The sequence below is a fragment of the Mesoplodon mirus genome, assembly GCF_964341445.2.
Source record: "Mesoplodon mirus genome assembly, chromosome: 4".
In the NCBI taxonomy this organism is placed as follows: Eukaryota; Metazoa; Chordata; class Mammalia; order Artiodactyla; family Ziphiidae; genus Mesoplodon; species Mesoplodon mirus.
Window position 1 is genome coordinate 112,437,497 of NC_138979.1, and position 25,395 is coordinate 112,462,891.

The 25,395-nt window shown below is 39.9% G+C and overlaps 1 protein-coding gene across 4 annotated transcripts; it reads right to left on the reverse strand.

The window, feature by feature from the left end:
- Positions 1–6,821: 6,821 nt before the first annotated feature.
- TTC5 (tetratricopeptide repeat domain 5) lies at positions 6,822–25,361 on the reverse strand. Of its 4 annotated transcripts, XM_082617158.1 has the most exons (10): positions 25,268–25,361; positions 21,678–21,810; positions 20,536–20,747; positions 20,025–20,175; positions 18,541–18,632; positions 15,399–15,455; positions 14,672–14,818; positions 14,121–14,335; positions 10,874–11,018; positions 6,927–8,002 (listed from the first exon to the last, which is right to left on the reverse strand). In XM_082617158.1, the coding sequence occupies exons 1-10, from the start codon at positions 25,316–25,318 to the stop codon at positions 7,883–7,885; spliced, it is 1,323 nt and encodes a 440-aa protein (XP_082473284.1). In that variant the 5' UTR covers positions 25,319–25,361; the 3' UTR covers positions 6,927–7,882. The 4 variants fall into 4 exon arrangements, with proteins under 4 accessions (XP_082473287.1, XP_082473286.1, XP_082473285.1 ...); XM_082617160.1 differs by lacking the exon at positions 10,874–11,018 and having other exon boundaries at positions 6,925–8,002; positions 25,268–25,336; XM_082617159.1 differs by lacking the exon at positions 14,672–14,818 and having other exon boundaries at positions 6,926–8,002; positions 25,268–25,336.
- Positions 25,362–25,395: the final 34 nt, after the last annotated feature.

Here is a 25,395-nt window from a genome sequence, read left to right on the forward strand (position 1 = left end):
ACACACAACTTTCTGTGAGAATTTCCCCATGATTGCCTGGTCAATGCAAATCTGCCAGGAGCTGAGGGTGTGCTGAAAACCAACAAAGTGACAGGGAAATTGAAAATGTGATTCTGGCTTATAGGAAGAGTGATCCTAAATGATACATTTCATTTGGGGAAAAAAATAGCATTTTTGTTCAAATATTTTGAGAAAACAGAAAAATAAGCTAGCACTTCAGCATGAAGGATCAATATTAGAAAGAATGAAGGCCACAAAATCTGCCAGTATTGGGAACATGGTTCCCTAATACTCTACAGCCTGGCAAGTCACTGACAAAAAGAGAAGAACTTCTTTTCCTGGAGATCAAGGGAGATTTCTTGGCCTGATACAGAGACAGGTTCCCACAAGAAGAAAGGTGAGAGGCTATATGACACAATGGGAAATGCAGCTATGCACATCTAAAGATAAAGTACATAAATTAAGTTAATGGAGTACTGGAAGACACTGCCTCTCAGGTCACACTCAACACTAATACCCTGACTCTACAAACCACAAATGTAGGTAGATCAGTAAGTAGAGAAGGAAAATGCTAACAGGATCCTGACACCAAGAGGCAGTCATTACCACGGACTAAAGTAGGAGACTACCATGGGAACAGAATGCATACTCTTTTAAAATGTATTCAATGGTTCCATGTGAATTATTGAGCACTTGTGTCAGGTACTGAGCTAGGACTTAAGACCATTAAGATGAGTACCTTCGAAAAGTTCACAGCCTATAGGAAACTGGCAAATAATTAAAACACAGTAAGTTCTCTGAGAGTATAGAGACAGGCACATCAAAATCGAATATGCTAAGGACGGTTTTACAAAAGAGGTAATGTTTAAGCTGAATCTCAAAGGGCAATCAGGAGCTCTCCAGAAGTGAAGACAACACATTTCAAGCAGAAGGAATCACATGTGCAAAAGTGCTGAGGTATGAAAGAGCATGGAAATTTCCAGATATTAAAAATATGCTGGTGTTGCCATGCATTAGCATTATAAGAAGAGGGCAGAAATGAGGTAATATAGATAAGCAGACCAAAACGTGATGGCTGTGGCCCATGTGAAGGAGTGTCTTACTGGAATTAAAGAATTGCTGAGGGTTTTTAAACAAGGAAATTATATGATCAGATTTGTTTTGAGAAAGGTGAAACTGTTGGCAGCACTTCCCACTTCTGAAACAGCAGAAGAGCACATTAGCATAATGGGTAGAGTACAAGCTCTAGAGTCAGGAGGACTGGGTTCAAATTCCAGCTCTAATTCCAGCATAATTGAGTCCTGCTTATCTCTACTTGTCATGTACCACCTGTAGGACATGTATTAGTTCATTTAATCCTCATAACAATCCTACAAGGTAGGTAGTAATATCACCTCCATTTTACAGATGGAGACACTGAATCTCAGAGAGGTAAGAAACTCACCCGGGCTTCCCTGGTGGCGCAGTGGTTGAGAGTCCGCCTGCTGATGCAGGGAACATGGGTTCATGCCCCGGTCCAGGAGGATCCCACCTGCCGCGGAGCGGCTGGGCCCGTGAGCCATGGCTGCTGAGCCTGTGCGTCCGGAGCCCATGCTCCGCAATGGGAGAGGCCACGACAGTGAGAGGCCCGCGTACCGTAAAAAAACAACAACAACAACAAAAAAACGTTTTGAGGAAGAAAAGCAGTAGGCCATGGGTAGAACTCCTAAGGCCACCACCATTTAAACAGAGGATGAGGAATTAGTGTCCATATAGGAAGTAGGATTCAATAAGATTCTGACTTCTCCACCAGGGCTACGCACATCATATCCACTGATCAGAAACAGTTTGTGCTTTGGCAATTACCTGGGTTCACTATGGTCACGGTTACCCTCTCATACTCAACACGCTAGGTCTTTATCCCTTCAGTTCTTCCCCTAATCACTGTAATTATGCCTCTTTTCCTCCCATGTAGAACCAAGTTATAACCTTCAACTTCTGCTCTACTCTTGGAGTATCCTCCTAGCAGTTCTACATGTTGGTTTGTACTGTGCCAACCTGCTAAGCTGGAACTACATAAGGTCTTTTTTATATAATAAATATATTATCATATAAGACTTTGCTTGAGGTCTAATTTATATAATAAATCCCTTATCCCATAACTCATAAAGGTTCTGCTCCCCTGATTGAACCATGACTGATATATTCCATCCCCGTTTCCTAATTCTGACCTCCATGGCCCACACCCCCAAGCATTGTGATAAAGAATAGCACAGGGCTTCCCTGGTGGTGCAGTGGTTGGGAGTCTGCCTGCCGGTGCAGGGGACATGGGTTCGAGCCCTGGTCTGGGAGGATCCCACATGCCGCGGAGTGGCTAGCCCCGTGAGCCACAATTACTGAGCCTGCGCGTCTGGAGCCTGTGCTCCGCAACAGGAGAGGCCGCGATAATGAGAGGCCCGCGCACCGTGATGAGGAGTGGCCCCCACTTGCCGCAACTAGAGGAAGCCCTCACACAGAAACGAAGACCCAACACAGCCATAAATAAATAAATAAAATTTAAAAAAAAAAAACACAAATTGTTTAAAAAAAAAAAAAAAAAAAAGAATAGCACAATTTCCACTATCTCTCTGAAGGCTAGAGACCAAGTGAACCTACAAGAGAAGCAATTACCAAAGCAGGAGCCCTGTTCTAAAGGCTCTTCAAGCCAATAGAATAAAGTTTCAAAATCATTATTATTCTGCATACAAAGTGTCAACACTCTCTATATTAATCTAATATATCTTGTTTTCCTAACCCACCATCTGTCCAGCCAGCCAGCCATTTGTTATCGAGTCAGGCAATGTCCAACACTCAGAGATGTATATAATAATGTCTAGAACTCAAAGATAAGTATGAGTTTGTGGCTGTCCTTTAAGAGTTCAAGCCATAGAATCAAGTAATCATAATACAATGAAATGTATCATATAATATAGATGGTACAAAGTGCTATATCATTTCCTAAACATAGCTCCCTAAATTTTTTTTCTTTAATACATTTTCCTCAGTCTTGGATGCTCTCTTTTACATTTTCCATCAAATTTATAAGTAGCTAGCTAGTATTTTATTAAAATATGTTCAACATCACAAATAAAGGAATGAAAATTTAAAACAATGAAATGTCATGTTGCCTATCAGATACAAAAATTATATCCCAGCTCATGAATAGGCACTCTATTTTTTTTTTTTTTTTTTTTGCGGTACGCAGGCCTCTCACTGTTGTGGCCTCTCCCATTGCGGAGCACAGGCTCTGGATGCGCAGGCTCAGCGGCCATGGCTCATGGGCCCAGCCGCTCCGAGGCATGTGGGATCTTCCCAGACCGGGGCACGAACCCATGTCCCCTGCATCGGCAGGCGGACTCTCAACCACTGTGCCACCAGGGAAGCCCAATAGGCACTCTTATAACAGGAGAAAAAAAAGGATATTATGAAGATAAAAACTAATGAAACAGAAAAAAAATACAAAAGATGAGGGTAAACAAAGCCAATTTCTTTGAAGACTTGTAAGAGACAAAAGGCTGAAGGAGAAGTGAAAAAGTACAAATGAATAATACCGTTAGAGAAAAAGGGGGACAAAATGACTGATACCATAGAGAATAAACAAATAAGTAACATACTATAAATATTTAGAAGAGTAAATTTGAAAACTTAAATAAAATGGATAAATTACTAAAAAATACAAAATATCAAAACTTAATCAAGAGAAACTTGAATAATTCAATCCAATAAACCTTAAAGAATTTAAATCAGAAGTTAATCTTTCCACAAAGAAAATGCCAGGTGCTGATTGATGACTTTATGGGCAAGTTCTACCAAGAAAAAGACAAAGTGATTTTATATCATCTTTTCAAATAAACATACAGGAGAAATGCTCTTTACTCATTTTATGAGGCTAGCATAACTTTAATACCAAAACCAGACTAGAACAGATTAAGAAATCATGTAGTCTCATAAACTAATATCACTTGTGACCCACAGATATAAAATCTTAAATATTACACATGTGAATCCAGCAATATAAAAAAATACATATCCTGACCAAGTTTTGTACCAAGAATGCAAGTTTGATTTATTAAACAAAACCTGAGTACTCTAATCCACCACACTAACAGATTAAAAGAAAAAAAAATCATCTGCCATCTCAATAAATGCAGAAAAAGCATTAGATAAAATGTAATACCTTTTCATCATAAAAACCCAAATAGGCTTGAAATCTAAGATCAGGCATATGTAAAAACTATATAACGAACATCTTATTTAATATTGAAATTTTGAATATATTTCCTTTAAGTATAAGAACAAGACAAGGATGCTTGCAATCATCACTTGTATTCAGCATACTAGAGATCCTAACTACTGCAGAAAACAAAGAAAATAAAAGGTAAAAGGACTGAAAAGGAAAACACAAAAAAGTTGTTATTTATACACAGAAAACCAAAAGGAATCAACAAATTATTAGAATGAGAGAGTTCTAAAAAGGTCACAGCTACAAAATATATAAAGTCAATTGTATATCTATTCCCAAGCACAGTTAGCAAATATAATTTTAAAAATTATACTATTTACAATAGCATAAAAAACTACAAAGTATCTAGGAATAAATTTAGTAAAAGATATATAGGACTCTTCCAGAAAAAGTATACAATTATATTGAAATACATTGAAGAAGACTTAAATGAAGAAAATCATGAAGAAGAAGATTCAATGTTATAAACATGTCTGTTCTTCCTAAATTGATCTATAAATTCAATGCAATCCCAAGCAAAACCCAGAGAAGTTTTTCACGAAAATTTACGGATTCTAAAATGTAAATGGGCCACTGGTTAAGAACATGGCCCATTGTTATTCTAATTGGATACTGACTTTTTATAAAACGAAAAGACAATATGGTATTGGAATAGAAATAGACAAATAGATCAGAATAGATCAGAAGAGAAAGCTCAGAAACAGACCTATATACTATATATAAAAAGTTGGTTTAAGACAGATTGGGCTTTAAAGATCAGTGGGCAAAGGATGGATCTTTAATAAAAGGTGCTGGGGCAATTAATTATTCATTAAGAAAAAAATTATATACCTACATCATAACACAAGGAAAGGTCATAATGAAAGAAAAGGACAAAATTATAAAAATTCATAAATCAATAGAGGGGATATGTCTTGATGACTTCAGGATAGGGAAGGACTTCTTAAAACACAAATAGCACTAACCATAAAAGAAAATATTGATAAATTCAATAATGCTGAAATTAAGAACTCTGTTCAACAAAGGATCTAATACAGAGAGTTAAAAAAAAAAGACAAGCTAAAAACTCTTAGATGTTTGCAGCATATAAAATGACAAAAGATTAACAGAGGAGATAAATAAGTCCTAGAAATCAATTTGAAATTCAATACAGAGGTGGGCAAAGACACAAATAGGCATTTTAACCATGAGAAAATATTAGTGGCTCGTAAATATATGAAGAGATATATATTGGCTCAAACCCATTAACAGTGAGGGAAATGCACATTAAGACCACTGGGAAATATCATTCAAACTTCCTATATTTGTGAACCCTAAAACATAAGATGACACCAAACATAAATGAGGACGCTGAAGACTCATTAGTAGGAAGACTCATCCACTGATAGCAGAGACAAATTGGTACAACCACTTTGAAACTGTTTGATATTTCTCAAAAAAAAGTTGAGCATATGTAACTCCATGACCCAGCAATTCTATCCTGGTGCCAATATTCTAAAACAGTGGTTCTCACACATGCATCAGAATCACCTGTAGGATTTGTTAAATACAGATTGCTGACTCTTCCCCAGAATTTCTAATTTGAGGACTGAGGCCTGAGAATTTGTATTTCTAAGAAGTTCCAGGTAATGCTGATGCTCTTGGTCTAGGAAGACTCTTTGAGAACCACTGCTATAAAAGAAACTCTTGCACTTAAACATCAGGACATGTACAGAACACTAATAATGTATTGCCTTAATAACAAAAAAAAAACCCAATATCATTTAACAGTAGGATGAATAAATTGTGGCATAATCATACAATGAGATATTATATATCTGTAAAAACAAATGAAATAAGAACAACGGAGAGGCACACAAGAGCTTCTAAGATACTAGTGACTGATATTTCTAGTTTTCAAGCCAGGTGGACATTTTCACAAGTATTCTAATTACTCTTTAAACGGTACACATATATTTTGCATCCTCATTTGTACATGTATTTTATCAAGAAATCTTTTGATTTCTGCTTCTATCACCTACTGGCCATCTTTCTATTGTCTGACCCAACACAAATATGTCAACTTGTCTCAGGACTTGAGTAAAAGGGGTACAGTTATTGGATCTCCTCTCTACTGACTTTAATGTATACACCTCACCACCCTCCTCCTTCCCAATTGCTTTCAAACATTTCTCACGATATTTTACACCCCCTCAAGTTCCTGATCACTCTTCCATGACTATAGGTCTCAAAATCAACAACCAGAATGGAATACAAGGCTCTACATGTGGTCTGACAGACACTGTATTTAAAACACTCTCTGGCTAGCAGATTCGTTGGTATAATCTAAAAACAGTGTTTTGCAATTATATCATACTGGTTACTCATATTGACTTTATCTTACCTACTAAAATTCCAAGTAATTTTTCATACATTATGTAGAAGATACACCTCAGAAAATTGTCCTTTTTGGACCAAAAGAATGGACTTTAAAATTTTATTTTAGATTCAGCCCTTAAAACTTCTTTAGATAGAATGATGTTTATTCTACCATCCATTCTCTGAGGACTTCTCCATGTTTTACATTCTTCATAAATTGAATGAGTCAGCAGTGATATTCAAGTCTCTGATCAAGAGTTGAACAGGACTGGACCAAGGAAAAAGACCTGAGCCACATCACTAGAAGTCTTCCAGATTAATCTGTATCCATTAATGCACTCTCTGGTTATAACCATTCAGTTGGTTAAAAATCCTCCCTCACATTTCCCTATTTTTCCACGAGGATATTAAAAGTAACTGTTATAAAATGTATCACTAGAACCTAAAGGAATTGAATATCTAGCTCTCTCTGGTCTTTCACCCTAGTAACACTATTAGAATAGTACTGCTGTTATGTTGGACTATGATAAGGGCCACTCCTAAGGATGAAAGAATGGGGAAGTGGAAGGAAGCTGGTTCCCAACAACTTTGTGGAACTGCCATTCCTGCCCTGGGCTGCCTATTGCCAGATTTCTTTTAACTGAGAGAGAAATAAACTATTTTGTTTAAAGAAAAAAGTGGGGAAGGGGGTATTACTCTAATGGATTGAAGTGATCCTAAAGCCAAGAATTCAAGCCTGGAGAGAATGAAGCAGGCCAAACTACACAGTAGTTTTTTTCCAAACAAATTTAATTCTGTTCCAGCCCCAAAGAAGGGGAAGCACCTAAACTTTAAAAATAAAATAAAAATTGCTCAAAAACGAAGTCATTAAAAAAATTAAACCCCCTCCCTTAGCAATAAATACTGAAATGATATATACACATGAAGCTCAGGAAGGAGGCAAGAACAGGAACCTTGGGGACTCTGTCCCATGACAAGGTCCCAACACTTCTACCAACTCCATGCTCTTTGCCTAAAACATAGAAGAGCAATGGAAGAGGCAGGAGATATACCAGGAACATGTGTGGCCCCAGAGAGAGCTGGAACATAACAGGAGAGAAAGAAGACACAAAGTGCCTTACAGGGCAGAGGAAAGGAAAGTTGTCATCTAAAACGTCCCCCCAATTCCAGTTGCGTCACTGGATCTGGCTGGTGCAGTGGCCGAGTGCCCTTGAGCTTTTCTCCTCGTCTCCACTTCCTCTTTAGCATGCCATCCAAGGAAGGTCATTCACACTGTGGCCTCGATGCCACTGTGGCAGCGGCCTGGCTGCTGGAGCCCTGAGGCTTCCCATTCACCACCAGCAGGCGGGGCGTCTCCACACGAACACTGGAAAAGGAATAGTCCTGGAAAAGACAAATATACAGAGGCTCATTACAGATCCTAAGATGGAAGAAACTCCAGCACAGGGATACACCACCTGTGGCTTTCTCACCCCCTCCTTTCCACCTCCCACAGTAGATATACCCCTTACCTCCATCTCACATTAAACAAAGCTGAACTAACATAGGGGATGTAACTTTCCCAAAGTTTTCAATCTTCGGAAGGAAAATCTGGGACAGGTAGAGTGCCAGTAACTGTCATTACAAGAATGGGACAATTCTGATTCAAAAAGAACAGGATCCTGGCACTGCCCAACAAAAGGGTCCCACCAGCTCTACAGAATCTTCCCTTCCCACAGTGTTTATCAAAAATTATAACTAAATACACACAGCAGCCAAGCCAGAGCCAATGGAAAGTCTGAGAAACTCTTAGATCAAGTGTTCGTAAAGTTATAAATTAATCTGCCTAATATAAATTAGACTTACTTCTCCTTTAATATCAGGAGGAATTAACAAAATGTACATTTAAACATTCTCCTAATAACAAACATCAGCTCAATTTATCAGTTCAAATGTACTTTAAGTTGCAAAATGTGTTGTTAAAAGATCTTTATCCAAAAAATACTGTTCCACTTGGAGTGTAAAGGAGGTTCTTTTAAGTCAAAGTAAAGAAGTGAATTAAACAGTTTTCATAAATCAATTTTTAAAACATCCTAACAGGAACATGGGCGAGTGACAAAAAAAAAGCAATTTATAAAAGAATTAGTCAATAAACATATGATAAAAATTTCAACCTCACCAATAATCAAGAAGCCAAAGCCAAACAATATTGATGCTATATTTTTCATATAAAATCAGCAAATAATTTTTCAAAGGTTTCTACACAGAGTTGCAAAGAAAACCACAGAAAAACAATTACTGACATCCACTGTTGATATTAACTGGTACAACCTTCCAAAAAATAGTTTGGCAATATGTATCAAAAGTCTTAGAGGGACTACCCTGGTGGCGCAGTGGTTAAGAATCCACCTGCCAATGCAGGGGACAAGGGTTCGATCCCTGGTCTGGGAAGATCCCACGTGCCTTGGAGCAACTAAGCCCATGCACCACAACTACTGAAGCCCGTAAGCCCCAGAGCCCACAAACTGCACCTACTGAGCCCACGCACCACAACTACTACTGAAGCCTGCATGCCTAGCCCTGCGCGCTGCAACTACTGAGTCCACACACCACAACTACTGAAACCCGCGTGCCTAGAGCCAGTGCTCTGCAACGAGAAGCCACAGCAATGAGAAGCCTGCGCACCGCAATGAAGAGCAGCCCCCGCTTGCCACAACTAGAGAAAGCCTGCGCGCAGCAACGAAGACCCAACGCAGCCAAAAAAAAAAAAAAAAGTCTTAGAATTCTGCATACCCTTTGGAGCCAGGATTCTACCTTAGAAATTCACTTAATTTCTTTAAGGAATTAATTAAATTTATTTAATAATCATGGATATGCACAGATATTAAAATATTTACTAAAGTACTTTTATAATAAGGAACAATTATTAATAATCTAGATCTGGGGTCAGCAAATTTTTTCTGTAAAGAGTCAAATAATAAATATTTTAGGCTTTGTGGGTCATATGGTCTCTGTCACAGAACCATTCATCTCTGACACTAGTATAAAAGCAGCCACAGACAACAGTAAACAAATGGGTATACTTTGTTTCAAAAAAATTTAATTACAAACACTGAAATTTTAATTTCCTGTAATCTTCATGTATCACAAATTATTCTTCTTCTTTCAATTGTTTTCATTTAAAAATATAAAAACCATTCTTGGCTCACAAGCCATACAAAAACAGGCAGTGAGCCAGATTTGGTCAACCGGCCAGAGTTTGCTGACCCTTGATCTAAATGGGGAAAAAGCGATTAAATATCTGCTCTTGTAGAGTTTTGTAGGGATTAAATGATCCAATGCAGGCCATAAAACTCTTTGCACAGTGTCTAGCAGTCAGTTAAGTGTTCAGTAAATTTTAACTATCATCATCATCTTCATCACCACCTCTATGTATTCATTCAAAACAATGTTGCAGAATATGGAAAACCACAGGAAATGTTCACAAACATCTGCATATAATATTCCACTCATAATTAAAAATATACATATGAATGTGTACACAAATTTATGAAGACTGTTAACAGTAATAACATCTGACTGACAATATTTCAGTCCATTTTTTAAAATTTATTTTTATTGAAATAATTGGCATATAACATTATGTAAGTTTAAGGTATTAATTAACATGCTAATTTGATATATTTATATATTGCAATATGATTACCACCATTACATTAGCTAACACCTCTATCACTTCACATAATTATCATTTCATTTTTGTGGTGGGAACAATTAAGATCTAGTCTCTTGGCAACTTTGAAGTGTATAATACTATATTGTTGTCTATAATCACTATGCTGTGCATTAGATCTCCAGGACTTATTTATCTACTGGTTGCAAGTTTATACCTTTAAACAACCTCTCCCCAATTCCACCATCCCAGTATAATCACCATTCTATTCTGTTTTCACAGTTCGGCTTTTTAAGATTTCACATGTAAGTGATATCATATGTATTTGTCTTTCTCTGTTCAGACCATTTTAAAAATTCTTTTTGTTTACTAGTAGTTTTTTAGTAAAGAAAAACAAAACAAAAAACAAAAAAAATTACTTTTAGTAAAACTATTAGTAAAAAATAAATTACATATATACATATACGTGTGTAAATATAGGATATCATACAACACACACACACACATATATATGCATTACTTTATGTATATTTTTTAAAAGAGGTAAACTTGTCCCACTTTGAGAGCCTATGAGGTGAGAAAGAATCCTAGCCATCACTCACCTTTCCCTTGTGCTGAATTCGGTGAAGCCGAAGGTTAGGCTCAGGGATGGCTACAGAGTCCCCAATGAGCACTCCCCAGCTCTGCACCATATTATATACCATCACTGCACAGCAAGGTCCATCTGAATCTACCAGGCCAAATGTACTGCCAGGTTAAGATGGGTTAAGAGAGAGAAGAGAAAAAAAAAAAAAAAAAAAAAAGGAAGTGGGCAGGAAAGAAAAGCAAAAATAGGGGTTTTAAAATATCAGCAAAAAAAAAAAAATGCTTTCTTAGTTACTTATTTAGAACTCCTATGACAGGTACTATCATTCACTATGTACATCTAAGGGCTCATTTGTCTTAGATATGTATCTTTAGAGAACATGCACAAGACTCATTAATCTGTCACTTTTCTAAGAACTTGGGACACATTCAACAAATATTAATAATGAACTAGTTCGAAATGTTGCAGCGGAACAGTATTCCTGCTCTATCAATTTAACTATCACAACCTTCATCAAACTCTCTAACCATTACTGTCAATTTAATTCCACAAACTTTCACTGAATACCTAACATGTGTCAGGCACTGTGAGTGAGCTTATTAGTCTAGTGGGTGTCAGACAATTAGACCATCACTAACAGTACAACTGCAATAGGTGCCAGAATAGCTTTTTGCTTGTGATGAAGTCAGTGAAGCCAAAGGTTGGGCTGTGGGAGCCCAGAGGAGAAATGTCTAGATCAATGGAAAGCCAGGAAGGTTTCCATGAAGAGGAGACCCTCAAACTGAATCTTAAAGAATGAAAAACTACCTGGGTTAAAACAGGAAAACTACTCTTCAGTGGAAATAAAAAATCTCTAAGGGAAGGGGATATGGCTTGACTGGGAAGGAACATAAGAGAACTTTGAGGTGGTGGTAATGTTCTCTATAGGTGTTTAGGTTGTAAGGGTGTATGCATTTGTCAAAACTTAGGAAATATGCACTAAGATCTGTACATTTCATTGTATGTAAATTTTACATAAAAAGAATAAAATTATAAAAAATATTGAACTCTACTTAATGGCTGCATGCTGAAGTATTTAGAGGAAAGTATACTAATGTCTGCAATTTACTTTGAAATGGACCAAGAATAAGAGAGACCAATAGATGAATATGGGAATAAATAAATCTGTGATAAACTAAGTATAATAAAATATTAATAGTAGACTATAGGTACACAAATGTTCACTGTAAAATTCTTTCAATTTCGCTGTATGTTTGAAAATTTTTATAATAAAATGTTGGGGGAAAAATGTAATCTATATCAAGAAGCAGCAAAAAGATTATCCAGGCATAGTAACTGTGTGTAAAAACACAGAGGCATGAAAATAGCTGTTCTGAAACCTACAAAATAATCCCAAGGTTGGAACAAAAGGTACAAGCGTTAAAGTGATGAAGATAATGGACACGGGGAGGCAGGGAGAAAATCATAAAGGGTTCTGGGTGTTAAGCTAAAGAGTTAAAACTTCATCCTAAAAGCTACACAGTACCAGTAAGAGATTTAAAATAAGAAACAGCAATGGTCAGATCTGCATCTGGGAAATATTTCTCTGTACTGTGGAACACTGGAGGAAAAACAGGGAACAGGGAGACTTGTCTGGAGATGTGTTAAGAGGCTGAATTAAATTAGTAAAGACAGGAAAGTAGGGACTAAAAGGTATATCTATTGGACTTGGTGATTGCCTCAAAGCAAGAGAATGGAGAAGTCTAGAACAACTTCCAGAAGTCTTAATTAAGTGACTGAGTAGAGGTGGTACCATTGATTGAAAAGGAATTCAGGGAGGACAAGCAGGTTGACAGAGAAAGATGAGGTGAGTAATTCTGAACATACTGACTTAGAGGTTTCTTATTATAGCCCAGAGGCAGCTGGACATAGGAATCCAAAAGTTGGAAATGAGCCTTGGGCTGGAGCTAGACCTGTGAGCATAGAAGAGGCAGCCAAAGCCTTGGGTTTGTATGACGTCACCAAATGAGATGACCTATGAGTGAGATGGTGAAGAATCGATGCTCATGCCATCACTTGGCACACCCAAATTCACAGCAAACACTGCAAATCAAGCACAGCGTTCTCCTGGTGAAACCAGTCAAAGCCTCAGAATCCTTCTTTACAGTAAATCATGCAGCCACTGCCAAGTGATCAAAGTTGGCATCTATTTGCCATCCTGATATAGAGAGAAAAGAGGAAAGGAACAAAAACAGAGTCCTCCTAGAACTTAACATTTAGAAATTGCGCATAAAAAGAGGAGTAGGAAAATATTTGTTCTCAAGGGCCCCTAAAACCCTACCTTTGTCTATATTTCTTTCTCATTCCTCTTAACTCTAGGGTCTGCTCTAGTAACTAAACTTTTCTCAACTATCTTCTTGCTCTTCAATTCTTCAAATTCTTATACCATGAAAATGCCATGGAGGAATATCAGGCATACAATGGGAGTTATATTTTAGTTTGAATGGAGCAGAAGGAATATGAAAGGGAACAGTGAGAGAGAAATAGAATGCTTCCAGTAGAAGCTACTGGATCAAACACTGGTGATCCCAGAAACAAAAAAAATTCAGTAGAAAACAGAAAAAGGAAACTAGTCAACCAGGGATTGGGAAGTGAGTGAAGGACCAAGGAATGATGACACTGACCAAACCCTCATTTTTCAAGAGTTAAAAATTTTCTAAATGAATATTTTGAACTCATTTCCTCTACTAGACTATAAGCACCCTTCATTTGGGTGTGTCACATTTATTTTAACTCCCTACAACACATATAGCACATGCTCAATGAATATCTGTTGAATAACATCTGAGAGAATTTCTCCATCAGGCCATAAATTCAAACTCAAAGCTCACCTTCCAGAACTGCTTAGGCATACCTAAGTCCAAACAGGACTTAGAATTCTTCCTCTTTGTGCCTCTATGATCATGAAAACATGAAGAGGTAGGAGAATTTTAAGGTTTCCATCTGTCTCATAAAAAAAAGTAGCTGTCAAACTTCAGCTTCGAATATAGGAGTCCACAGAACACCAAGCTCAGGGAAAAAATGGATGGTGACAGAATCTATAGAGAGATTGTTAGATATCACCTAAACGATACTTGCTCACAGAAGGGAAGACAGTCACAGAAGGGAAGCAGAACTCACTCATCTCTAACCACTAACAATGTCCTCAACTTTTAGAGAAAGGCCAGGAAATAAGAGCAACTAGTTTAAAAGGATGAAAAAGAGAAAAGGCAAGAGAAACTCACAAGGGGACTTTCTCCTCCGTAGTAAGGCTGAACACCACCTTTCCCAGGACCACAGCTCCACTATTTACACCAGGCTGCAGAGCACTCAGGGGCTTGTGCTCCAGGGTCACCTTCTGCCCAGAGGCTGACTGATAGCGCCCATCACCACAAGGGCCTAGATGGGCTGGGCGCAAGCTTCCCAGCATGCTCTGCAACTTTCTGGTCTTCACCTTTCCCTGCAAAGGAAAAGGAAATAGGTAAGAAGCTGGGAACTGATAGGGAGGGTGGAAGGGAGGGAGACACAAGAGGGAAGAGATATGGGGACATATGTATATGTATAGCTGATTCACTTTGTTATAAAGCGGAAACTAACACACCACTGTAAAGCAACTATACTCCAATAAAGATGTTAAAAAAAGAAGCTAGGAACTAGTCACTCTCCTTGAGAGTCTAGTCCTCCCCTCCCACCTACCCACTTCTATAGGGTCACTACTACCGAGGCCTACTTTATTCTTATTTTATTGGTCTACAGCAGAATAAAAAAGCAGGATTCAGCATATAGACATCTCTACCTTGCTCTCAAGGAGGCTGGTTAATCTATTCAGGAAATCCAGGAGTTGCTGCTCTCGCTGCTGGGGCTCTGGCCAGGCAGGGTCCAGTGCTGCAGCCCGAGAAAAGCCTTCCAGGGCCTCCCCATAATTCTCTTCATATTTATGTAACTGCACGAGAAGTAACCAAAAACCTCCCAATTATAAGTGTGTTCAACCCAAACTATCCGTGGGGTAGGGGGAGGGGCTGGGGAGAGATTAGTAATAGCACAGTGGGCTAGGAATCTAGAGAAATAAACTGCTTTCCTTCCCAGCTGTCTTCCTCTTCTACAAATGAACAGCCTGAAGAGCCAGTAACACCTTACATCCTGGCCAAGGTGATCACAACCCCAAAGATGGAATCATTTCAAAGAAGCTAACTTCCAAACTCTACAACAGTTAAGTTGTATATATTGGGTGATTCTATTTTTATGTTTACAATGAACACTTCAGGAAAGTCTTCTGAACTGTGTACCCCATCCTCTATTTACCCTCCCACCAACTCAGCCCCTTTTCCTTTCCCTCCAGATACTTTAGTCAAACTAAGCTAGCTTTTCCCAGAAATAATATGACTTTCCTCTCGCAGTTTGTACCCAACCTTGTCCCTGTGAATACTCAGTCATCCTCACAGGCTAAAACCTAGATATCTTATGTATTTGATCTTCAGATGACCACTCCCCCACACAAATGATTTTTTTTTTTTTTTTTTTACCGTTGCCCTGTTCAGATGAAGATCAGGATTGCTGGAAGCTGTCCTGTCAACCTTCTCCTATAGTGGGATAAAAAGATCATCAGTGGCTCTTGTCTCAGTCTTAAGGATGGCCATGCACAACATGTCTTAAACCTCCTTACCCTGGAAAAATTTAAGTTTCTTGCTTGTCAAAATGTTTCCCAGGGCTTCCCTGGTGGTGCCGTGGTTAAGAATCCGTCTGCCAATGCAAGGAACATGGGTTCGATCCCTGGTCCGGGAAGATCCCACATGCCACGGAGCAACTAAACCCGTGCACCACAACTACTGAGCCTGCACTCTAGAGCCCGTGAGCCACAACTATTGACCCCACGTGCCACAACTACTGGAGCCCGTGCACAGAGAGCCCGTGCTCCACAACAAGAGAAGCCACCGCAATGAGAAGCCTGCACACCACAACGAAGAGTAGCTCCCGCTTGCCACAACTAGAGAAAAACCCATGCTTGGCAACAAAGACCCAACGCAGCCAAAAATAAAATAAATTTTTTAAAAAAACTTCCTATACCCACACTGTTATACAGTAACTGCTTGTGTGGCACATATTACTCAATCCCTGAAATCTCAAGGATGAAAGGGTTTCGTATTTGCATGAAACTTTAAAATATGATTATAATTTATCCATGCAATAGTATAAAAATAGAAGAAATATGTGATTAACATCTGATAAAGGGACTTCCCTGGTGGCTCAGTGGTTAAGACTCTGCGCTCCCAATGCAGGGGGCCCAGGTTCAATCCCTGGTCAGAGAACTAAATCCCACATGCATGTTGCAACTAAGGAGCCTGCAAGTTGCAGCTAAGACCTGGCGCAACCAAATAAATAAAGAAGTCTGTCATACAGAGTGAAGTAAGTCAGAAAGAGAAAAAACAAATACCCCACGCTAACGCATATATGTGGAATCTAAAAAAACGGTACGGATGAACCTAGTGGCAGGGCAGAAATAAAGATGGAGACGTAGAGAATGGACTTGAGGACACAGGGCGGGGAAGGGAAGCTGGGATGAAGTCAGAGAGTAGCACTGACATATATACACTACCAAACGTAAAATGGATGGCTAGTGGGAAGCTGCTGCATAGCACAGGGAGATCAGCTCGATGCTTTGTGACGACCTAGAGGGGTGGGATAGGGAGGGTGGGAGGGAGGCTCAAGAGGGAGGGGACATGGGGATATACGTATACATATAGCTGATTCATTCTGTTGTATAGCAGAAACTAATACAACATTGTAAAGCAGATATACTCCAATAAAGATGAAAAAAAACCCTTGAACAACACAGGTTTGAACTGCACAGATCCACTTACATGTGAATTTTTTCCAGTAAAAACTATAATACTAAACAAACAAACAAACAAACAAAAAGCTGATAAAAAGTTTATTTTAATCAATGAGATGCTGGTATAAGTGAGGAAAGCCTAGGAAAGAAATGATGTCAATTTAATGCATTTCCTCTGCCCATGAGCCTGGCTCCAGATACAAACATCTACATCCAAGCTCCCTTAAAACACACAGTGAACGCCAAATTCTGATTCTCCAATTTAAATACATGGCCAGAAACCACATGACAGTGCAGACAAATATGTTATGAAGAAACTGCTGGCTATGTTCATGGCTATGATCACTTTATTTTTTAAATTCTATTCATTGTCTGGCACACTGCGAAAGCACAAACAACATAAATTAAATTGTTTAAATGGTTGGTTCAACTATGTTTAAAAATGCAGGACTGATGAAGAAATTAAGAGTTAAAAGCAACTGTTTAGCAGAAGCCAAACATAAAATTTGAAGGAGTACATCATGCTTTAAAATGTAAACGTTTACCAGATTAAGAAATTAGAGTAAAATGTAGTTCCTCAGCCTGAAAATTTCCCTGATTGAAAAAAAGAATAACCCCACTGGCTATACAGGTTGGGTTGAGTTAAATGCCACCATTAAGACTACAGTGAGAAGCATGGTGTGTGAGAAGTCATATCTGTCATTTCTTAAAAAGCCATTTTAGTACTGCATGCTCCTCTGTCGTGAGTGTGAGTCCCACCAGTTGAGCTGCACTCATCAGCACAGCAGTGAGGGCAAGAGCACAATGCACACATGTGTGCCCACAGCTCCCAATTATGGCAGCGCCAGAGTTCAACCAGGGTAATGCCAAACAAATAGTATGAGAAGTGTACTTTTTAAGAAATTAATTTGAGTTGAGATATTTTTGAAATATAAAATTTGGTTGTATTTTTTAAAGCTATAATTCTTGTAGACATCTTGTGGTTAAAAATTTGACTGTGCTTATTACAAATGGTTATCTATGTTTTGCACTTCGGCTTTGTGAAAAATAAAGTTTCTGTGGGATGGTGAAAAAAGAACAATTCCTAAACTGCAAACATGAATATAAGGTAGCTATATTCCTTATTCTGCCAGTCAGAGCAAAATAAATAGTGGTAAGTTAAAAAGCAAGTCTCCATGTGAAGAGAAAACAAAAGTGAATATGAAGCCTATATAAAAAGTGCTCAAAAGGTCAATGTAAACCTTGTAACAGTGAGCAGTCAGGCACTCAAGGCCTGAAGGAAATCCCCCTGCAAGTGGCTATCTATATAAACATAGCCTGAAAGCCTAAGGCAAAGCATGAGCTCCAGTGAATTAATCCCTAGGCTATAATGTAGAATGGGCTACATGCTGTTTTCCATTTTAGTCTGTGGGAAATCCAGAGCCATACTATCTAATGGTTAACCTGGGGATACTGCTTAATTTATACTTAAGTATCAGAGTTTTTATTTTTCTTTAAAAATGTACACGAATATTAACAAGCATTATTTTCACACGTAACATGTTAAAGAGATGAACATGTTGGCATGGGCTCTGTGGTTTGGTTATGCACGCCTGTACGAAATCCAAATAGCTCAAGGAGCTACCTAGCACTGAGGCACACACTGCAAGTGGTTGCTAATATTCAAGTTATAGGAAGAGATACATCACCTTTGTACACCCAGCTTTGCAAAACCACACACTGGACGCCAGCAAACACTGCCCGTGCATCTTGCTAAAAAGCCACAAGGAAGACTGAACACTCTTGTTTCTGTTGCTGCCTCTATATATCTTGCCTGGGTGACCATAAATACTTACTGCTTGGGCATAGGCACTGAGGGCTTGCTGGGAGATCTTAGGGTTCTGGCCAGTACTGAAGTAAAGAGAAAGGTACGCATTCCCCAGAATATCTGAAAGAGAAACACAGGGTTCCGCATGTAAGGAGCTTGCAGTCGCCACTCAATCCTAACAAGGAAAAGGCTGAACAGACTAAAAAATCCACAACTCTTCCTGGATGCATAAGGAAGGGGATAACACAGGGCAAACCGCTGCCCCCAAAATTGGAGAGACAGGTGAATACAGGGAGTTATGGCTTAGCAGAGCAGAAACTTATGAGCTACCACAGAACACTGCTGGGGTAGGAAAACCTGAACTGAAATTGACGAATTCTGGAGGCTCAGTGTGGACAAGCCCAGGGGTCCCAGTCACAAGGGAGTCCCCACAATATTGTGAGATTTACCTCCAGGAACTCAACCAGATTCCCACAGCAAATATCGGAGAACACCCTCACACTTCCAGCAGAGGGAGGGGGCAAAGGAACTTTTTTGAAATATGCCAGAGCACTCTCTTCTTCTTGTTGTTGTTTTTGTGGGGGGTTTTGGCCACATCACATGGCTTATGGGATCTCAGTTCCCCGACCAGGGATTGAACCCAGGCCATGGCAATGAAAGCCTATGATCTTAACCAGTAGGCTACCAGGGAACTCCCGAGCACTCCATTCTTAACAAGGCCTGCCCTCAGGAGAAACTAATTAACCAGAGTCTAACCTGCTAGGGTAAGCTATCAGTTATCAGAGGGTAACTGACCTAAGGAAGAGAAATACCCAACTCCAACCCACTCTAGCCATCCTGTCCCACCTAAGGGGGTTGGGGGGGAAGAGAAAAAAACTAAGAAACTCAGTGATGGATCATCTCAGAGCTCAAGTTCAAAGTATAACTATTTTGGTTGCCCTCAAAAGTCTATATGAAAGGCCCCACGTCTGAAACAAACCATTGATGACACTAAACTTACAAGTATACCCAAAATTCCACTGGGATAAAGAGGCAAACATGGACACAAAGGAGAAGCTACAACAGACTGCACAAAAGCCCTGCCTTGCTTATATGGAAACATAAGCCTCCTCTCTTCGATGAAAAGGTCCAAGAGTTCCTAGAATAGTGGTTCATCAAAATATCTTTTGGGGGCTTCCCTGGTGGCGCAGTGGTTGAGAGTCCGCCTGCCAATGCAGGGGACATGGGTTTGTGCCCCGGTCTGGGAAGATCCCACATGCCGCGGAGTGGCTGGGCCCGTGAGCCACGGCCGCGGAGCCTGTGCGTCTGGAGCCTGTGCTCCGCAATGGGAGAGGCCACAACAGTGAGAGCTCCGTGTACCGCAAAAAAAAAAAATCTTCAAAGCAAAGATGCCCTGGCTTCACACTTATTGGAGTCAGACTCAATAGATGGGCTCCAGATGATTCTGGTGTGCAGCCACGGTTGAGAACCACTGCTCTAGAAACTTGCTGGAGATCTTTTGAGAGCACTCACACCAAGAGCGGCCATCAAGGATGTCCATCTGCACAGCCAACTTAGCCTGTCGGACACTGTCCATGACATGGCGAGAATGTTCATCTCCAGAGTCAGTCCGTAGTTGGCGAAGCACCATTGACAGATTTTGAAGGGAGACTTTGTTCTTGCACTGCAAATGGAGAAGGTGTATATTCAACCTTTGTGATTCTAGTTCCCCTTTCCAGATCCACTCTATCTCAGTCTTATTCTAATTTTTCATCTTAATTCTTACTGCCATCTGTGTCTTAGATCCCCATTTACAGAATCAACTTGGTTGCTAACTTCTCTTCACTTCTCATCTACCCCTGAACCTGATCCCATCAGCTTCTTCCTTTCTCAGTCCCCTGTCCCTGTTTCCCCCACTTCTGATTCTGTTCTCCTAGTTCCAGTACAATTCTACTCTGGTATTCATGATCTAGGGAAACTCACAGAACCAAAGAAATCCCATCCTTCCCATCTGTGTTTTCCAAGGGCATAGTGGGTGGCTCACATGGGTGAGAGCTCCTGAGAAGCAGGTGTGGGCAGCTGCAACATCCCCTTTTTTCCAGTACACCTCACCCAGCTGGTTCCAGGCTTCCACCAGCTTGGGCTCCAGCTTCACAGCCTTTGACAGAAGCTCCTCAGCCTTAGGGCTATAGTCAGGAGTCACATTCAGTGCCTTTCCAGTTAGCATCAGAACCTGTGCCTTGCCCTGGACAGAACCTAGGAGGAAGGGAAAAGAAAAGTGGAAAGGAAAGTGGAAACCCAGGCAGTCTTACAGGTAAGACTAGAGTACTCTCTCTCAAGGAATAACCCCATGCCAGTTCTAGGAATGAAATAATTGAGAAAATCTTCATGAACAAATCATTTATTGAAAACCTACCACATGCAGCATACTGTTAGAAAACAGGGTACCAAAGAAAGCATTATCCCTACCTTTGAGGGGCTTACAATCTAGTGGAGAGGACAATGCATATCCATGGAAAATCAAAAAAACAATGACAAGGAGCATATGGCATACACCCAATGAATGGACTTTACAAAGTGAAAAGGAGAAAAGACAAGACACTCCAGGGAGAAAAATGATGTAAACAAAGAGGCAGAAATACATGTGGCATGTTAGTGGGAGAATGGATGGTTCAACCTGAATGAAACAAAAAGTTCCTTTGTAAGTAGGTAGTCGGAGATAAGGGTAGGAAAAAAAAAAGTCAGACAATGGAGACTTGAATACCAAGTGAAGTGGTCTGGACTTCTATCAGTCAAAAGTAGGAATCTTTGAAGATACTTGAGCATAGAGGCAGACAAGGAATGAGAGTAAATGCATGAAGTAAGGATTTAGAAACATAATGGCCATGGTCATTATTTAAGTTGATTTGGAAGTAAAAGAAATTAGAGGCAGAAAAGTCAGTTAAGAAGATTACTGCAATAGTAATCAAGCAACAAGCATGCTCTTTTTTATTTCATGGCATTGGGAAATGGAGTTTAGAGAGCTGAAAGGCTGCCATCCTTGCACAGGCACCCTTAGAAGAAATATTCTGTTGGACCATCTTGTGGCAGCCACAAATAGGATACCAAAGAATCTACAGAGAGAGCAAAACTCCATCACATTTCAGTGAGGGACCGGGGGTTGGCATGTTCTTTTGGGACTCATACCCACTACTTCCTCCATCTGCTGCAGGGTCTTCTCCATCTCCTCCCGCACATCCTGTTGCTTCCTCCCAGCATCCTCAACACTGTGTGTGTCGAAATAGCACTCTCGAAATGAATAGAGCTGATCCACCAGTTCCTAGGAAGTATAAGAATGGTACCATTAAGTGCAGAGAATACCAGACAAGTAAATTTGAGATTGGCTAGCCATACCAGCTTTTGGCCTGGAAATGCTGATTCTCTATCTTACCTAGGAATGACACAAGAGGCAGGTGGACAGGTCTATCAAAATACCACAGATCAGGGCCTCCCTGGTGGCGCAGTGGTTGAGAGTCCGCCTGCCGATGCAGGGGATGCGGGTTCGTGCCCCGGTCTGGGAGGATCCCATGTGCCGCGGAGCGGCTGGGCCCGTGAGCCATGGCCGCTGGGCCTGCGTGTCCGGAGCCTGTGCTCCGCAACGGGAGGAGCCACAACAGTGAGAGGCCCGCATACAGCAAAAAAAAAAAAAAGAAAAAAAAAAAAAAATACCACAGATCATGAAGGAAAGCAGCCCAGCCCACTCTCACACTGTCCCAAGCCAGTCTGCACCGTGATGATAGCTCTCTCCTCCCAGATGCAGCAGAGCTTCCAAAAGGACTAAGCACTTCACATACCATAGTCAGGAGGGAGGAAACGCTTTGCAACTTGAGATAAAACAAAGTTAATAAGATAATCCTATCTGGTACTGGTCCCCAAAGTGTAAAACTTCGAAACTTACTTTTTTAAAACTGGACTTCCTAACAAAAACAATACCTTACCCCTGATTATTCCCACGTTGGTATCTGAAAATACATGACCTCTGTGAACATGACAAACAAGTAAGAGTCGTTTTCCACAACAAACAGACCAATTTAAGCTTGATAACCTTGGTATTTTTTACAGAGTTTTGATTCTTTAAACACTTGTGCTTTTGTTTGTTTTATTTTTGTCAAGTCACCTTCTGGCTCTCTTGCATTCTTTCCAAGTAAATGTTCTCTTTCCTCTTTTAAATATCTCTGTCTCTGAGTCTTCCTGGGACACCAGTCAAAGCTTTTCCATTATCTAGTCTTTTCCTAAAACAAAACAGCAGCAGAAAGGTATAATCCAATCCTACCAAGTCTTATCAACTACCTCCACATCACATCCCAAATCCATCCACCTGTCTCCATCTCTCTTTGACTATCCTCAGCTAAATCAGCATCACTACTTGCCTGGACTATTTCAATAGCTTAACTGGTCATCCTGCTTCTACTCCTTCCCATTCTCCTCACTATAGCTGAAGTGGCCTTACAGAAATGTACCTCATGTCACAAACCCTCAGATAGTTTCCCATTGCACACAGAATAAAATCCAACTCCTTATTACGGCCTAGAAGACTATAAGATCTGACCTCCCACCATTCATCCTGACACAGACTTCTTATCACTCTCCTACAATCCTCAAGCCACAATGGCTTTCATCTAGTTCCTCAAATCCACTAAGCTTAATCCCACCTTTACACATGCTGTTCCCTCTGCCTGGACATTCTTTATCCTGACCTTTGCATGGCTCATTTCTCATCATTATTTAGATCTCAGTTCAAATATCAATTTTTCAGAGAGGCTCTCCCTGACTACCCAAACTAAAGTAACCCCTTCCTCCTCCGCCCCACAGTTAAATCACACTCTTACCTTCCTTCATGGTACTTATTTGAAATTATGTGGCCTATTCATTAATCATCCACTGTCTATCTCCACCACTGGAATGTAAGCTCCATGATGGGAGTATCTTAATTGGTTTTGTTTAGAGCTATACCTGAGCACTACCAGAAGGTGTGGGACATGATAGGCTCTCATTAAATAAATCAATGAATCTCCCTTTCTCTAACAAATACTTATGTACTATACTTAATTTAAAATCCTACCTAGAATGAAGAAGTTAGACTATCACTTTCTGCAGCAGTGCTTTTCAAGTTGTGTTGTGTGTATTATTTCCAGGACCCAGGCTACAGACATTCTGATGTTAGTGGTTTTAGCAGAACCCAAAATTTGCATTTTAACAAGCACCCTGCATGACTTTAATAAAAATGATCTGTAAAACACACTTTGAGAAAAATCGTTTATATATTCCTGCTAACCTAAAATGTCTATAACGATGAAATAAAGTTTACCACCATTCCTATGAATAGCAACATCACCATCCTTTTCCTCTCTCTACTGCATTCTCCTATTCCATCCCTGCATCTTCCCCACTCACCCCCAAGATACCCCAAGTATCCTCTACCTAGCTGCTTAGGGCATCTACCACAAATCAAAGCAGGAAAAGACAGCTCTCAGCAAATACTACAACCCATTTCCTTTTGTCCTGCAATCAGCACAGCTACATATTAAGAATTATAGAAAAGGTCTTATTGTTTGTTTTTAGTTGTTATAGCAAACATGCAAGAAATTGTTTGATTTTGTTGTTGGTTTGTTTTCCTAGAGTGAATGTTTTTAATAACTTTTTTCTCATGGCAAAAATCAATATATATTAGCTGTTAAAATTCAAATAGGTACATGTAAAATAGAAAAGGTTAAAAATTCCTCATAATCATCCCAATAACCTCAGAGGTAACCACTGCTTAGTTTACCTTTTCAGGTTTTTTTCTACACATATACAAACATACATACACAAACAATGTTTGTAATATGGAGCCAGGATTGAGAATCTCTGATTTCAGTCAGTCACACTAGGGAATAAAATTAAATTAATCAAAGTCAACTGGATGTGAAATAAAGCTCACACTCTAAAAAGTGTTATTATTTTAATCTGCTCAGGAAACAAAGAAATCTCACCAATGTTTAAACTTTTGCAGTAGAAGCCTTTAAGAAAGTTACAAGCCTGTCATAAGCCTAATGTTTAAATTTCAGGCTGTCTTAGAACACAAAAAACTCAGTTTCTGAGGTTTAAGAAAAATCTTCGGTCATCAAAAGAAAGGTAAAGAACCAAGCAATTAGTTAGCTCCTACCTACCAAGTACATAAGGCTGTCCCACTCCCCACAGTCAAATGTGGACTGGGTGGAGTCTGGAGCCTTCTGCCCCAGGCCCCAAACTGGAATTGCAGTGTGAAAAAAATCAAAACTGTGAAGTTCTAAGGGAAGTTACCAGAATACACGCGGTGCAAGCCACTACTGTGATCGCTGCCAGTTTGAAAGCAGAAAAGTACTGAAGAAATGGTCTTTGTGGGGATCAAAACAACATGGGCTAGGTTAACAGCTCCTGCAGATCTGCCAAACACAAGTGTATACTATTTGTTGTGAGTGAATCGAGGGAAAAAAAATTTCCCAAGAATGTACAGGAATAAAGTTAGCAATAAATCCTCTTCCCAACAGGACTGAAACTGAGTGCAGTCAGGTCAGCAGCAGGCGGTCCCAACAAACTGGCTGTGCCCGTCCCCTGCCCGGGACCTCCCCTAGCCAGCTGCGGCTGCACCTTCGGGAGTTGTTATAGTAACCACACAGACACCAGCGGCGGGTATACGTCAAGAAATTCGAAGGCACTGCATAAACTGGGCTCTCTACTTCTTCCCGAGTAATACAGATTTTAATCTATGGCCTCACCTGCAATTTCGGCAAAATCTCCTTGACTTCTTCCTCTTCCTCAGCCATCATTTCCCAGACACCCTTGGCTTCTCCGCCCCCAACTTTATAACCACAGAGACGCATACCCGTCCCCACCATGGAGCCAC

Bases quoted from the DNA above. Each gene is read 5' to 3' on its own strand.
- TTC5 (XM_082617158.1), bottom strand. From the start codon at position 25,318: ATGATGGCTGAGGAAGAGGAAGAAGTCAAGGAGATTTTGCCGAAATTG. The intron at 20,176-20,535 runs GTGAGCCACCCA...CTCCATTTGCAG, and splicing joins TCTCAGGAGCTCTCACCCAT to TGCAAGAACAAAGTCTCCCT. The intron at 15,456-18,540 runs GTAAGTATTTAT...ATCCCACTATAG, and splicing joins TCAGTGCCTATGCCCAAGCA to GAGAAGGTTGACAGGACAGC.